The 17,250-nt window shown below is 42.8% G+C and overlaps 1 protein-coding gene across 1 annotated transcript; it reads left to right on the top strand.

Annotated features, from left to right (window-relative positions):
- The first annotated feature begins 339 nt into the window (after nt 1-339).
- fam20b (FAM20B glycosaminoglycan xylosylkinase) lies at nt 340-15,875 on the top strand. Its single transcript, XM_035415691.1, has 8 exons — nt 340-535; nt 6,298-6,847; nt 11,048-11,134; nt 11,277-11,386; nt 12,425-12,596; nt 13,302-13,493; nt 14,260-14,319; nt 15,613-15,875. Exons 2-8 carry the CDS (start codon nt 6,471-6,473, stop codon nt 15,842-15,844), a joined length of 1,230 nt encoding a protein of 409 aa, XP_035271582.1. The 5' UTR covers nt 340-535; nt 6,298-6,470; the 3' UTR covers nt 15,845-15,875.
- Nucleotides 15,876-17,250: the final 1,375 nt, after the last annotated feature.

Here is a 17,250-nt window from a genome sequence, read left to right as displayed (position 1 = left end):
GTGGAGTGTTGTACAAATATAATGCTAAATGCACCCTTCGTCATAATTACGCATTAAAATGATTATCAGAGGAAACGTAACGTTACGCTCTACCAAAGATGACACTGAATTGCCAGGACCAGAATTTCTGCGGGGACCGGTGTATCAGAAATACTGTATTTCACGATGGTAAGTGGGCTACCTACCTTGCTAGCATATGAACATTTTGCCCTTTAAGAGCTTATCGCTGTGTGGTTGATACCATCCCATTTTATTTCAGTTTGTTAATTTAATTCGGTTTCATAGTATTGATTGACGGTATAACATTAGAACGGTAGATTCAGTGCATGACATGTCGCTAATGGTGTGTGTTCACTTTAAGAGAAGAGGCGGCGTGGAATTCTTTGCATGAGGAAGTGTGTATCCGGGAGTGAGGGAAGATGATGGGCAAGAAAATGGAATGCTGAATGTGAGACATGAGCGATTCAGTAAAAACATAATTTTGTGCATTGCAGACAGACTTTTGGACATCCTGGCTCCAAAACGGTGACGAAAGGTACGATGAATCAACAAATGAGTCACACTGAACGTGAGCATTCAAGATAGCTCGGTAACGTTTAACGTTACTGTTTACTAAGCTGGCTGGGGCATTCAGAAACAGTGATAGAACGGATATTGTTTTTCGCAAACATAATGTGTAACCTAGGAACTATTAAACATAATTTTATCTTGTTTCAGTGTGAATCTGCCTGAACGACATTCTGCAGAACATTTAACCACCGCGAGCAAGCTATTACTCATGAAATGGAGAAATGTGTTGCAGCTAACATCATTAGCTTGCTAGAATTGACTTGTGGTCTAACTCAGTCAGATGCAGATGTGGACAGAACACATCTGTGATGCATTGGCTACCGGCTAGGGATCATAAGTACAACGTTATGTGTAGCTAATGTTGCGAATGAATGACATTATGGATAGATATGCAACTACACCCGTTCGAAGCGGTCGAGGAAGGTTCTCCCTAACTATACTCGGTTCTCCAGGGTAACTTGCTAGCACTGCCTTTTCACCTGTAACGTTAGATTAGTCTATAGCCAGCTTTATTGATTCCTAATTCGCAGCTCTAGCTAGCTTTTTATTGACAAGTCACACTTATCATAACTAGTAATAGCCAGCTCAACGTCATATCTGAAGTTCGTAGGTCTACGGTGTTTTCATTTGAGGTTTCAGAACAATTAGCTAATGTGTTAGCCAGCTAGCTAACGTCTGCCTATGAGCTGTCAACCGTCGATTTAAAATCATGATTAGCCGTGCAAATTTCATAAACTAGCATTTTGCTGACTAGGTAGACTACGCAAATTCTAGGTAGACTATCATTTTGGGATAGAATACTAAATGACGAGTTGCTTGAGGTGTAACCTTAGTTTCACAGCTTCAAATAAACTAAAGCAGGACGCCGGTGGGTTCAACATAATCGATGCCTTTCGTAAGGAAAAGCCGAGGGTTCGCGGGGATTGCAGGCCGCTACAGAGCCTGGCGGCTACGATACGATGCTTGTAATGTTAGGCTAACCTACTTAGCACAGCAGTGCGTGAATGAATGAATAAAAGAGCGAATTGTAAGGCAGGCCAGAGGCTATACTGCATGCGTGGCAATTGATCAGCGATAAAAATGAATATGTAGTTGCAGTAAGGCTATGATAACAAGGGGCATGCTTGTTTATTTAAAACCATGTTTATGGCAAATCCGTGTTTATGGCATTGATTGAACACCGAATTGAAAATGTTGCATGAAAGCGAATTAGCTTTTGGAATTCGATTAGCCTTCCCGTGCCTTACTGGTGAACTTGTATTTTTAATTTTTACGAAGTTGTTCCCAGCTTCTGGGTCAGAAACGTTAAGACTAAGTTATTCCTGGTCAGATATTATGCATACATGACAGTGAGCAGTGCAGTGCCAGTGCGAAGCAGAGCCGTCTGTAATGCTTGCAAATTATACGTAATTGAGATTTGCTAACGTTTTGATTTTAATTGCGTAACTGGCACAAATGAATTAATTCATTAACGTAACAAAACTAAACTTGCTATACGTTTGAGAACACATCTATTGTTTTTGTAACGCTAGCTCAATTGAAATGTTCGAGATTTTGGTATAAACCAATTTCAGTTTAAGAGGAAATGTTAAAATTGATCAGATTCAGTTGAGAGATTTGGGGGTGGGGGATCAGGTAAAAATAGAATAACGAGTAGTTCCACTCTTCACTGTCCGACTCGACCTGTTTTCTACATTTTTTTGTCTTGGATCAAGTCGAAGTGCTTTTCTCAAGAACACACAGATCTTACACATTTCACCTTTAGATGCTTTCTGTGTTTCCCTTTGCTTAAAATGAGTAATTTAGTGAATAAACCAGTCAAAAAATCAATCACCACAACCTTGTCCTGCATATATATCGACACCTGTGATAAGAGAAACTAGTTGCGTGAAATCCAATTGTTGAGCATTCATGAGGTCTATCAGGTCCACTGCCCCTGGATGAACGCCAGGCAAATGTGAGGATGTCATGCTTGCTTTTGTTTTCAGGATATTTCTGTAGTGAACAAATGGTGATTGGTAAATAGACTGCATTTATATAGCGCTTTTATCCAAAGCGCTTTACAATTGATGCCTCTCATTCACACACACACAGACCAACGGTGAAAGGATCCCATGCAAGGTACCAATCAGCTCGTTGGGAGCAATTAGGGGTTAGTTGTCTTGTTCAGGGACACTTTGACACGTCCAGGGGGATCGAACTGGCAACCCTCCGACTGCCAGACAACTGTTCTTACCTCCTGAACTATGTCACCCCCGGTATAAATAATACAAATAATTTCTCTTGCAATTTATTGGGTTTGGCTGCTTGTCAGCAATTGCCAGTGGCTGATTGCTAAATTGATTACAGCCTGTTGTGTCTGCTGGACAACTACATTGAGGTGGTTGTACAGAATTCTGTAGTATTGGTCATTCTTTTCTTTATTTCAAAACTGTCAAATTCCTTGTTGATGGCAGGTGTTCAGCAGCACTGCCTACAGTTCTGGGTGCATACTTGAGAATAGCCCAATTGTCACAGTGGTCAGTGGTCACGCTAGCCCACGGAATGCTACGTCTTTAGAAAGCTGGAAATTTCTAAATCTGTGTTTTACACTAATTTGCTTGTGTTCTGATAGAAATAAATGTCGTTCATACTTCTGTTCTGTCGCTCGTAACAAGTGAGATGAAACGGCGGGATTAGCAGAATGAAATAAACTAGAAATAGCCTAACGTTTTGATGTTCTAATCAAAACAAATTTTATCCATGCAGGCAAACATATATTTTTAAAACTCCATAGGAGCGAATTGTTTTAATTCACTCATGTTGAGCGAGCTAGGTAGAGTTGTACGTCTCGTTTTTGACTTCAAATGAAGCACTTTCTCTTTGACCCTTGCAATGCTACCAATAGCAAGTAGCATGTAGCTATAATTAATAAATAACACAAATGTCAGACAGACACTGAAAGTTGATTGGCTCAAAGAAACATTATTTTGTTGTTCAAGCCTGGGTCATCACCCATTCTAATATAAACAAGCACGAAACCGTCCAGACCCACGGCGCACCTGTACTAACTATATAGCTAGCTAGCTATGTCATGTCCTCACCCCTGTAACATTATTTGTTGTCCTCCGTGTGTCCATACATCTGTATCGGTGGTTGTAGCTGTGTGTCCTTAGCTCCTACTCATGCGTGCAGGATAGCATCCATACGCACAAACTAGATTAACTAAAGTAGGCGAAACGCGAACGTTAGGGTTAGCTAAAGTAACGTTAGGCAATAAAGCTGCGCTTAAAAATGTAATGCCGTACCACCTGCGCATGTGTCCTACTAAGCAACCTACTAAGCAAAGCACCACCTGTGCATGTGTCCCACAAAATGTCCCTCAAAGGTCATCCGTGAGTGAGTGACCACAATTTGCCATGCATAGCCCACGGCGACAGTTCCTGCGAACTGGGAATATCTGCATTTCTGGAATACAGTGTAATTTCCCCCTGCGTTTTGGCTCTGCAATAACGCAACCCCACTGAGTGATCCAGACAGGTGCACTAACACCAAAAGAGAAAATATTGCTCATTGCAAAGTTCTGTGGGCAAGCAGTTTAACATGTGGTTGTATGGCAAAGATGTGCAATACAGAATTAATGTTAAAAACAACCACAGGGGTATCAGTCTGGACTTTCATTCAGCTTTGTATTCATAAAGGGATCCCACTCAGTGTGTGTAAGGATGGACTAATGCGGGAACTTGTCTGACCCTTGACCACTGCCTTAACATTTTTGGTGGTCATTTCTAGAAAGACTAAATGAGAAATTTGTCACTCCTCAGCTGGGTGAGAGACAAACACTGAAAAGGAAAGCAAGAAGCAAGCAGAGCTATTGAAAAAGCGAGATGGGGCAGAGAAAACGAAAGATATAGAGAAGGAAAGACAGATGGTGAAATGGATGCAGTGTGTGTGAATGAGGAACAAAAAAAGCCTGGATTGATTATCAAGTTTGATTATATAATTACAGGGTTCCCACGAGGGCTGGGCAATATATCGAAATTATATCGATATTGTGATTCGAGACTACATATCGTCTGGGATTTTATATATCGTAATACTGTGATATGGCATAAGTGTTGTCTTTTCCTGGTTTTAAAGGCAGCATTACAGTAAAGTGATGTAATTTTCTGAACTTACCTGACTGTTCTAGCTGTTCTATTATTTGCCTTTACCCACTTAGTTATTACATAGGCATTACTGATGATTATTTATCAAAAATCTCATTGTGTAATTTTGTGAAGGTACCAATAGTCATCCCTACAATATCATCACAATATCGATATCGAGGTATTTGGTCAAAAATATCGTGATATTTGATTTTGTCCATATCGCCAAGCCCTAGTTCCCACTCGTCCTGGAAAACCTTGAAAACCTTGAAATTTATTGTCTAGTTTTCCAGTCAAAACACCTGGAAAATTAGAAATGAGAAAATTGTAGGCTAGGCTATAAGTCAAGCTATTAAACAGTATATTTAGAGCTGAGATTGCATATTTTTCTGTATTTTTTCTGTATTTTTCTCATTTTTATTAGCTGCTGAGATTACATGGCAGCAAACAGTTTTGAATGGTTATGGTGCTTGCACATTGCCACTCCCCCCAGGTCCACCACCGGCTTTGGGCTACCATTGTCCATGTTTCATGTCTGTGAGTCTAAGTCATGGAAATTGTCCTCGAAAAGTCCTGGAAAATGATTTCCTAAAATGAATGGGAACCCTGAATTATAACAAACCTTTATTTGGGCCTGTATGCCACTTTTCACAGTTAAGTTGGCCAAAGTCTATACAATGAAAATGCTAAGCAGTAACATGCAAACTAGGAGTAAAAAAACAAAACCGTAAGAACTTGAGGTTAAAACAAATAGCCTGAAAATAATAACAATATAGTGATTTGCATGGTCTTCCTGTGGACACAAGGCACGGAAGGCAGTGAGATGGGGGTGAATTGTACATAGTAGTACATAAGTAGTCCTAGCTTTATCACAGAGTAGGCTATTTGTAACTGTGAACAACATAACTTTGCTTTTCTTGTGGTACTTAAGACTTTCTACAGTTTGCTGTACCTTTATCAGTAATAGTTAGGTTACGCCACCATAAAATGGGTGGAGGCTTGCTTACAGTCATACAATAAGTGATCCTCCACCCATTTTATACAGATAGCATTGTGGCTATTAATGGTTTAGTACTTTATAATGTCACTCGCATAACAGCTGCTGTCAGGAGGTGTAGCCAGCTAAAACACACTGTGACACTCCCCACGGTGTGGAATTAAATCCTTATCCTTACCATGTCAGTGTCAACAGCGGCAGCCCTGCAGTACTGCATAATTTCCCAAAATTTGACATTTTCACAAGAGAGGAATTTCTGTGGTGAGGTGCCTGTAGTTTTCCCAGCCCCAGCCCTGGAAAAATGGTGTGTCCCCTGGCACAGCGGCTGCCTAGCTCAGCTCGTGGACCACAGAGTGAACACTTCAGTCTGTAGAGCATGCTGTAATACGTTTTTCCATCTGTTGCAGAAACGTAGGTGTGTTGTCCAGGGTAAGCTAGTTTTAACTGGATTATGGCGTGTTTTGATTAGGCAGACAGATATTTCTTTGCAGAGAACATGTTAGTTCATTTGAATAAGCCTTGCAATTTAGTCTGTTTTTTTTCTGACGGCCTTTGCTTTGCTCTCTTCCGTGCACTGTACTCATCCTGATCCCTCCCCTGTAGTCCCGAGCCCAGCTGTGGACAGCAGATCGGGGACGGCCAGAGCGAGATTTGGGAGAGCGGGTCCTGGTGGTCACCCATCGCAGCGGGGTGGGGGGGGACGACCGAGCGCGGTGCAATGTTCCAGGGGTGAGGCGAAGGCAGCGAGAGTCAGAGAGCCCGGAGAGGACGGAAGCATGAAGCTGAAGCAGCGGGTGGTCGTGCTGTGCGCCGTGCTGCTCCTGCTGGGCCTGGCCAAGGTCTTCCTGCTGGACGGGGGCGAGGGCTCGGCCGCCAGCCGGCGCGACCTGCGCGCCTTCAGGAAGATGGAGGCGGGGCTTCAGCTGGCCAAGGGGGCGCGGCTCACCCACACCCTCCAGTCACCCTGGGAGGTGGCGGCGCAGTGGGTGGGGCCCAGGGAGGTGTACCCGGACGACACGCCCGAAATGGCGGCGGTGCTCACGGCCCTGGCCACCGCCCGGGTGGAGAGGGCTGACGTGGGCTACAAGGGCACGCAGCTGAAGGCCCTCTTGGTGCTGGATGGGGGGCAGAAGGTGGTCTTCAAGCCGAAACGGTAAGGTTCCCCACACGTGAAACCCAACAGTGCTCCCGTATATAAGCCACTGCACAGCCTTCACTTTCAAAAATAATGTGTTTTTGCGACCACAGCCAGCAGTTATTTAAAATGGGGGTTTTGGTCCCAGCCTTTTTCGTGGTACTTTGAGAAAGCAGAAGTGCACTATGATTGTGATGTACTAATCAAAACAATCCCTCACTAGAAAAAACTCCCATTCCAAAAGCAACTTTTTTTTTTTTTTGTGAACAATTTTTTTTTTGTTTTTCATACACCCTAACCCCTCTCGATACCTGGAACCGAAGAGATGGTTTGCAGAAATCAACAGTCCATTGCTTGCAACCTGACAACAACATCTGCAGCTATATTCCAAGCTGTGATTGCATTACATTGAGCTCTATGAATTGTCGCCGTAGGTTTCTGAGGGGGGGAAAATATTATAAATAAAACCCAGCCATACAGAATTGTAGGAGTTCAGAGACACCATCCTGCCCTACAAAATAGTCTTCTTAGCTGCAGTGAGACCAGCGAACAAGATTTTTCCTTAACTTTATGGTTAAGAACAGTTTAACCATCTGCCAAAAGCATTACCCCAGGAGAGAGTGGGACATCAGCCCCCAGAATTTTACTTAAGAGTGGACACAACATATTTCCAAAACAGTGCGATTTTAGGTCATTCCCAAAATACATGTAGGTAGTTCCCAATCTCCCCAAGCCTGCAGATCCGGCTGGTAGGGTCCTTCACCAGCCTCAGTTGAGATCTCTTGAGTGTAGCTGCATGAACACGCTGCACCAGTTTGTAATGAATTAGTTGGTGTGCTAAATTTTGAAGATGATTTTCAAAAAATATACGAAAATATACGAAACATATTTTGCCAAACAGTAGGAAAACACCAGTCTTCCCCAATTATCTGTCCCATATTGTTGTGACTGGAAGAGCTTAAATTGTTTTCCACTGTTTTATTGAATACAGATGCGGCAAATCCTCTATTTGTAAAGTGGTATTGAGAATACTGCCCATGCAAAGAAGCACAAACTTCTGTTTGAGACCTAAAAATGTCAAGTCTTGCAATCAATATGGTGAAGATAGTACGTTCTCGATAGGGTGCCAGGACACTGGGGTTTCGGGATGAAACCATTGTTTCATGGCTTTTAATTGAAAAGACCAATAATAAAACTGAAAATTTGGAAAGAAGCATATTAATTAAATAAGTTTCCCTTGTTTGGCAGTCAACAATTTTTGTTGTTGTAGCAATACCACCCAATATAAAAAGTATTAAATCATATGGCAAAAGTTTGACATTTGAAATCTATAAAATTTCTGTACTGATAATAAACACCAGTTTTAATAAAACATCAGAATTAATTGCTGTCCGAGTCATTGAGAGACAAGAAGACATTTTAATGTGGTACAGTAATGTGGTACAATGAAAATTTAGCATTCGGTTATATTTTCCTCTGGATTTCTTTTGGATATTATATGAAAGCTTTGCTTCATTCATCAAACATGACAAATGAGGAAATTTACTGAATGAATAACCTGCTGTTTGTTTGGGCTTGGCAAATTGTTTTTAGAGGAAATACACATAGAAAATGTATTGTTTATGTACAGTTTCTTTATTTGTTTGTATGAGTGTGTATTCTTGTTTTGCGATTCCAGTGCATGTTCTGTAGTTTACAGAAGTGGCTACCAGTCACTTCTGTAAACTACAGAAAAATCAATAGGTTTGTATTTCGATAGCAGTCAGCATGACCTATGAACGTTCTCACTATGCTGTGTGATTAATATGTTTGTTCTGGTGGGTAACCAAAAATATGCAATGTAATTGAGGTGTTTGATGTGATTCATAGGGATTTTTTAGAGTTAATAGGCTAGCTCACTTTCTGGAATTTTTCAAAAATAGGCCTATATAATTTCAGTTTTTACATGTTTTGAGTCATCCACAGTGTGTGCAATGAAGGATGCTTCTGACATGTAGAAGTTTCTTACGACCTGTTGCATCAGCAAATTGGTTGTTTAAAGCAAGAGAATGCGCTTCAGGTCACACCTAAGTAGCTTGCACAGCGATACTATGCTTTTCAGAGGTTGGACAAATTAACACATTCATTTTATAGCTTTTATGCAAAATTATGAACAAAAAATTGTGCTGGTTGGCCGACTTTTTTACTTCTCAGCTCTGGCGCAGGGACTTCACTTCAAAGGTTAAGGACCACGGAGTTGGCTAGCCTAGCCAAGAGGTAGTTCATTTGCCACACTGCCTGTTCTTGCATGCTTAACCTCAGCCAAGTTATTCACTAATGAACTTGAAGCGCAGATAATGTCTGACTGTAAAACAGAAGTTATGGCTGCTTTGTAGGACATTTTTGAGCCTAAATTTACGGATGGAGAGTTGAGGTCGAAATGGGAACGTGAGCTAGCGTGGTGACATCCTGTTTGAGGATAACTAGCCACATTTCCGCTAGATTTGCGGTGTCTAAAAGGTAGTTGGTGAAAGTGAAGACAATTTTGTCACCACCACCACCACCACCACCCCCATTTTTAATAAATGAGATGCATACATACATTTTTAAGTAAATGTAAGTAAAACATTGCTGTGCAAGCTGCTTTGTAGTTTTTTTTAAGTGTTTTTTTTTTATTTTTTTATTTTAAACCACAAGCTATACTAGTGTAAGGAAAATGTGTTACCCTGCTCTTCGCCTTAAACTGTAAAAGAAAATTTGTTATCCTGCTTGCAGCGCCAAAACTGTAAAGGAAAATTTGTATAATTTATTTTAGTTATTGGTTAGACAAGGGCACGGATCAAATACCCACTCCCTGGTATATATCCCGTGGTGTTGAGCAGTATACCTGTGTCCCAGAGCCCTGGTCCATTTTTCTACTCTCCCCTCCTTAGGCGTTGTTTCCTCGCAAGGGATTTTATTTTTATATTTTTATGTCTGGCATAGTACTCAGAGGTCCCTTTGAGGCTTTTATTAGAAACTCATATCTTGAAACTTGTTACTCACTACACAATACTCAGAGGTTCCTCTAGGACTAGGAATCTAATTTTAGCAGAAACTCATATCCTGAACCTTGTTACTCACTACACATTACTCAGAGGTTCCTTTAGGACTGTTTTAGAAACTCGTATCCTGAAATTTGTTATAAATGGTAAATGGACTGCATTTATATAGCACTTTTATCCAAAGCGCTTTACAATTGATGCCTCTCATTCACCCATTCACACAGCAATGGTGAAAGGCTGCCATGCAAGGTACCAATCAGCTCGTTGGGAGCAATTAGGGGTTAGGTGTCTTGCTCAGCGACACTTCGACACGCCCAGGGTGGGGGATCGAACCGGCAACCTTCCGACTGCCAGACAAACGCCCTTACCTCCTGAGCTATGTTGCCCCATGGTACACAGCTTTAGAAACTCAATCTCCAGACTTGTTACCTTACTAGCATTTTATGCACCAGCCCTTAGTGGTATTCATGAGGCTGCATAAGGGTTAGGAAGGAAGATGCAGATGGGACAGAAATATGAGGATTTAGTGAAAACATGATCATCAATTACGTTAATGACAGAAATTATGACCTATAACTGAACGCAGAATCACATCCTTGCTACAGCAAATAAACATGAACATGTTCACTGCCAAATACATAACTAAATGACTCCGTACGGCAATGACTATGGTACCAGGAGAACTGTTAAGCAGTCTCTCCCCGAATGCTTCTTTGAGCTTCCCTTAAGTACAATCCTGAGCAAGCCTTCCATACCCACAGTTCCTTTTGTTTGCCCACATAAGGTCTCAACAGGAACAGGCACCAAAACCCCTCCTCCTCCAAGAACAGAGAAGCCGCAGAGTATACTCCTTTGTGATCTACTGATAATAAGATTCTTTGTGCGACTGCGCGCGATCTTATGATTGTAACTATCTTCCAAAATACTTTTCTATGGAGTTCTAAGGTCATGGACCACTGTCAGACAGGCCAGGCTGGAGCTGCATCTACTGTTGGTATATTTATAATGAGCGGTTGGTATGAAATGGAGGTAGCCAGCTAGCTGGACAGATTCAAGCCAACCAACGGTCTAATCCTGAGAATCCTGCCTTTGTGAAATAAGGTCGTGTTTTCTAGCCATGTGTGACCATAATCTCTGTGCATGATTTCTCCGAGAGGTTTACATCCTCGTCCGTATGTTTGTTTCCCTCCCTCAGGTATAGTCGAGATTATGTGGTGGAGGGGGAGCCGTACGCAGGCTACGACAGACACAACGCTGAGGTGGCGGCCTTTCACCTGGACAGGTAATGCTCCTACATGCTGGTGCCGGCTCTCAGGGTGTATTTTTAGAGAGGTCTACCGATCTGTTCTTCACAATGTCGTAATGCCCAGAAGTGCTCGGAGTGCAGGTATTTCTTTATCATGCCCATCTCTCTGCCTATTCAGGATCCTTGGTTTCAGAAGAGCTCCCCTGGTGGTCGGGAGGTTTGTGAATCTGCGCACAGAGATCAAACCAGTGGCCACAGACCAGTTGCTGAGCACCTTCCTTATGCAAGGTTATTCTCCTCTCTGTCTTTCTATGGTAGACTGGCTCCATGTTCAAGTGTCTTCAAAGTAGCTGCATGTAGTTTTTATCTTTTATTCTCTAGTTTGTTAAAACAGGCCATTAAATGACTCTGCATAGAATTCAGACACAAACTCAGATACAGTGTTTAGAGTTTATCTTGAGGAACTGCAGGATTTCTCACAGAAATAAGTACCTTGACCACAGACTCTCAGCCTTTACAGACATGGACTTCTGTAGCATCTAGCCTAACGTACAGTGAGCACACACAATTTCAGTATTATACACACTGATGTTTTATGTCTTACTTATCTCTTTTTCTAACTGCCAATGACATTAAAATAAACATTCTAAATATAATTACCAATTACTTTTGCACTTGATCTTGAGTACATTTCATTTATATTGTGTGCCTTTGCTTTTAGTTTGAGAGAGGTATCTGTCTGTGATGCGTGGTTGTTTACTCCTGTGCACCTCCACGCTGCTCAAACCCGCTCATGAAACCTCCTCTACCAGAGGTGCGTTCAAGTTCAGCGAACAAGGCGAACGTTTGCAAATAATTTCAAACTTTTTTCCGTTAGCTTTGTGTTCACCGCGAACGTTTGCAAACATAAGCGAACGGTCTGAAAAGGTAGTTTGCGGCGAACAAAAATGGACGCTGGACTGAGGGAAATGTTCCCAGACGGGTATTTCAATTGAAGATGCCATTAAGTGTGATCAGTTTTTTCAATTATGTTATTGCTATCGCTGGCCAATGTTATTATTGTTCGCTAGCTAGCTATTGTTTTTTATTATCGATGATCACAGAAGCGGCTGTGAGTACAAACGCTCTCGTCGCCATGTCTGTTTATGTTTAATGCAAACAATTTGGAATGTTGGTAAAAAGCCGTTCAAATTGTGAACTGTTCAAAGAAAACTTGTTCGCCACGAACATTCGCCTCTCTTCGCTGAACTTGAACGCACCTCAGCAGACGCCCACTCACCTCCGTACAGGCACGCTCATTTACATGCTACCCTCCCTTTTTTTCAGGGAACAACACGTGTTTCTACGGGAAGTGCTACTACTGCCGCGAAAGTGAGCCAGCGTGTGCGGAAGGCGAGGTGATGGAGGGCTCGGTCACCCTGTGGCTCCCGGACGTGTGGCCCCTGCAGAAGCACCGGCACCCGTGGGGACGCACCTACCGAGAGGGAAAACTGGCCAGGCGAGACCCCCTCTTATTCTCTCTTCACGGTGCAGGATCGAGACCAGTTTGAACAGCGCAAATCCCGGATTGCCGTCTCGGTGGTTGGACTTGAATGATGTTTTTTTTTCTGCCGAACCAACCGCATCATGAAAGTACCGTTGTGTCACGTGAGATACGATAACCTGGTTTTGTTTTGTTTGAAACATGCCTGCTTTCTGGACATTTCAAGTTTAGGGTTAGGGTTAGGGTTAGGGTTAGTTTGGGAGTTTACATACAATGCAAGCATGTTGAGATGCAACCCACTTCCTCCTAGGGCTGTAGAATTACACACTTGCAGTACTGCTTTTTTTTTAAAAGTGGTTTTTGCAGGTTTCACTCTGATCAGGTTAAGCCTGTTTTCCATAGCTGAACTGTGAGGACAGTACAAGCCAAGTATATATGTAGAATATGGAGGGACATGGTATGTGAAACACACTGTAAATATTAAAATGCTTTATCAGATACTTATGGTATGTTTTTGTCCTTTTTCAACATAATCAGTATTCTTTTTTAATATGGTACTAGATGGGCAAGCCTATTCTGTAACCTTTAAAGCTTAAAGACTCTGTGTAGAATGGTGGGCTGATGTTGCAGCGTTTTAGTCAGCGTTTTTATGAAATGTGTTTAGGCACAGATCGTTTATTTATTCGGTGCGTGTGCACATTTGTGCGTTCGTGCCCTCAGGTGGGAGTATGACGAGAGCTACTGTGAGGCGGTCAAGAAGATGCCCCCGTACGATGCCGGACCCAGGCTGCTGGACGTCATCGACACCGCCATCTTCGACTACCTTATAGGGAATGCCGATCGCCACCACTACGAGAGTTTCCAGGACGACGGAGGCGCGAGCATGCTCATTCTTCTGGATAATGCCAAAAGGTAGAGAAAGCTTGCCCTTTAAGGCATTTGGGCAGTTGTGTGCCTCACAGAGACGCAATGGAGGGTACATTGAGCTACTCTGTTCTGCCACCCATTTGTCAAAGCTAATCTCCACTACGCATCCTTCTTCTTCAGAAGACTTCCTCTGTTTCCCCTTCTCTTCCTCCCACGCTCACTCTCTCATGGATTACAGTTTTCTGTCACCATGGCAGACTTCTGTCATTGATCCTGTAGTGGCCGTCTGAGATTGATGTAAATCTGGGGGGAAAAAATTAAATAAATGGAGATGGGCATGGGTTTATTAAAAGGGAGCTGGGATGGGAAAACCCATTTAGTTAGTTGTGTCAAAAACTCTGGGAACCAGATGCATGTTTTTTGTACTGTGTGCAACAAAAAAGTTGCTGTAAAAGTTTTCTTTTTGATGATCGTGCATTTTGATATTTTTATTCTCAAAATTCAGAAGTTACCTCCATCAAAATGCTGTTTTTCAAAAGGAGGCCCCCTGAGTAATTTTGGTCTCAAACCCACAAATTTGACTCCACGCCTATGTTTTTGCCTTAGACGTGATGTTGACAGTAGTCGCAAGAATGCTGTTAGTGCTTGGCAGCACACCTCAGTGCTCCCCAGAGCCCCTGCATTGCAGCAGCCACATCATGCTATTTGGGGAGGAAAAATCTTGTGATGCTAATGAATGTAATGCAGTAAATATATATATATAATTCAGCTGGACATCGGGTGATAGTCATTTCCTTCATTTGTTTTGCAGTTTTGGGAATGCAGCCCTTGATGAGAGGAGTATTCTGGCCCCTTTGTACCAGTGTTGCATGTGAGTAAATGCGCAAATGCTGGCGAAAAGAGACTGACACGCACAGGAGAGTGCATGGTTTCTGCTATTTGATGGATTGAAGGTGCTGTTTGATCTGCTCGCTGAGGTCACTGCTATAGAAAACACCCATTGAATAAGAGGCCCCAATTAGTCTGTGTATTCAAGTATAGCTGGCTTTCCCCAAACTTTTAGTGCTGTAAGTTTTTTTTTTATTTTTTTTATGATTTCGAGCAGGCTCAAAAACTCAGTCTTAATTTCTTTGATATCCACAGATCTTTGGAAAATCAGTAAGTGGGTCTTATCAGTACACACACAGTACCTGTACCTCACAGTACCTACAGTACCTCACACAGTACCTGCACGAAATGGGCTTCCCCTACGCTAGGCTGGCAGGTGCTAACTTCTGCCCAATTTTTTCTGTGTTTCTGGCTACAGTGCTAGCTAGCACTGCTGTGCAGCCTGCTGAACGCAGACGATTTTGGGTCAACTTTTTTTTGCAATTTCTTTGAAAGTGCCACCTGCTGTAAACGGCAGTTTTGCTTTGGCAAGTCTGAAAGCTAAAGTCATCTCTTAAAAAAACAAAAAAGTCTTTCTCCCACGAAGGATTAAAAGCGCGTTTGGTCATTTTTGGGGGCTGTAACGTTAGGATAGCTAGCTGTCTAGTTTGCGACCTGACTCATAGTAGGAGAATGCGCGCAATTAGGTGTCTAATTTACATATTAACGCTCATGTCATCCCAACTGTTAACGTAATGTAACCTAGGTTACAGTCGCACTGTGGCCAAATTGCAATGTATGTTATCATGGGGGAAAAAAAAAACTTTTTTTCCCCAATCAATCAATTTTTTTTTTGTTGCCACGGACACGTTGATGACCCCTGGTCCTGGATGAAAGGCAATCTTAGAATGTCATCAGAGAAAAATAAATGAGCTTCATAATCATAATAATAAAGTTCGTTTTCTGTTTGCTCCCATATTTCTGTTCTTCTGGTAAGCCTGCAGCACTTAACATTTTCAAAAAAAGACACAACGGTATGAATTTTATGCTGTGAACTCAATTTTTATGGCAGGGGGTAACCGGGTTATATAAATTCTTAACACTCAATGTCTTTCATAATTATCTCTCTTCTCTATTAAGAAATTTGGCAATAACGACATTTGTTTTCATCCACACACAAATGTTACAAAAAGTGTACAGCGTGTGAATGGACTTCCATGCCCAGAGATGGAGTTTAAAAAGGGAGTTTACTGGGAAATGAGCGGAGTGCGGCCTCTCTCTCTCTCTCTCCTCCCAGGATACGCGTGTCCACGTGGAACCGGCTGAACCTGCTGAGGGGCGGGGCTTTGAGTTCGGCCATGCGCCAGGCCACGGCCCACGACCCCGCCGCCCCCGTGCTGGCTGAGCCGCACCTGGCCGCCCTGGACCGACGGCTGGTGGGCGTCGTGGCGACCGTGAACCAGTGCATAGAGACCCAGGGCCTGGACAGCACCCTAATCGAGGACCGCATGAACCTGCCGCACCCCTAGAGAAGGGGGGGCACTTACAGGAGGAAGGGGGTGGGGGGAGGGGGAGGGGGGGGGCGGCTGGCTGTGGCGAGAGGGCGGGGTGGCTGCCTCGTGGATCGCACTGACGAACTGACCAATCCGGAGGAGTCCTCATCCTGACCAGCGAATCGGAACGCTTTTCGCAAGCTCTCGCCGATTCTCCTCCCTGCTCCGCTACGCCAACACTACACAAACCTGACGTTGCCTGGGTGACTGCTGCCAGTGAACCTTTCAGTGCGAGTGGCTGGGCGTTTGGGGGGGGAAAAAAAGTTCTCTCTGTAGGCAGAAGAGCAGAGGGGGACGAATGCCAAAGCGTGATTCGAGGTCTCATCAGAAGAGGATTGTGGGGCTGGTGGCGTTGTCATCGATGCAGGACACAGAGGGCCAGGGCGATCCGAAGCCTCAGGTCTAAGAGCTCTTGCTCTCAGTGACGTGTGCTTGTGCAAGAAGGAACCCCCTGAATCTCTGCACACAGAGTGTGAGAAGGCTGGGGAGGGGGAGGAGGAATTTTCCCATCTTGTGAATGACAAAAGTGAGCAAAACTGCTTCTGGCGACAAACTGAACCTACGAACCAAACATGTACAGAAATAATTGTGAAATACTATGAATAAATAAGGAATTATAATGATGAGAATATAATATTAAAAGAAACCTAATGTAGTGTCAGATTTATTTACAGTACTGTATATTGGAATGGGGTTTGGTTTGGGACTTGTAGGGGATGGGTTTTGGGGGTTGGGTGGGGATTGTTGGGAGTGCGGTTGATCTCCAAGTTGGGCAGGTAATTTTGGGTGAAATGAAGTTTACAAGGGCTTAAAAAGGAATGTTGTCTTTATTAAATATTAAATGTTTAAAAAACGTATCTCTCTCTTTATTGAAAACTGATTTTATTTTGAGTTATTGTAATATATTGCAAGCATCGAGTTGCGTTTTTACAAGATCGTATTTTTGATTATGGATAGCAGGGTGGTTGCACCTCTACCTTGATTATAGTGCCTATGTATGAAAACAGGATGTCAAACATGGTCCAGGGTACCCACTGTGTATACTGATTTGAGTCATCTAACATTACAATCACATGGCAGATGCTTTTATCGAATGTGACATACAGTAGTGGAGAACATCAGTGTTTTTCACAGGAAGGCAAAAATACAGCATCACCAAGAAGGCGCGATTGATCTCTTGATCATTTAAGGTTGTTGTTGAAAATATGCGTTTTAACTGCTGATTTTACCTCCCAGTCTGCAATGTAATTACATTTAAAGATTTAACTTATGGAGTCATTTCTCATAGAGCACATTATAAGAGACTGAAAGCATTGTTTAATCAGACTTGTTACATGTTCCATATTCACAACTCGGTACATTTATTGTCGATGTAAAGTAAT

This window comes from Anguilla anguilla, chromosome 4 (genome assembly GCF_013347855.1).
Source record: "Anguilla anguilla isolate fAngAng1 chromosome 4, fAngAng1.pri, whole genome shotgun sequence".
NCBI lineage: Eukaryota > Metazoa > Chordata > Actinopteri > Anguilliformes > Anguillidae > Anguilla > Anguilla anguilla.
The sequence above is the reverse complement of the archived record's forward strand: the minus strand, read 5'-3'. Positions and strand labels throughout refer to the sequence as shown.

Coding starts and splice junctions, on each gene's coding strand:
- fam20b (XM_035415691.1), top strand. CDS start 6,471: ATGAAGCTGAAGCAGCGGGTGGTCGTGCTGTGCGCCGTGCTGCTCCTG. Junction 6,848..11,047: donor GTGGTCTTCAAGCCGAAACG/GTAAGGTTCCCC, acceptor TCCCTCCCTCAG/GTATAGTCGAGATTATGTGG. Junction 13,494..14,259: donor CTTCTGGATAATGCCAAAAG/GTAGAGAAAGCT, acceptor TTTGTTTTGCAG/TTTTGGGAATGCAGCCCTTG.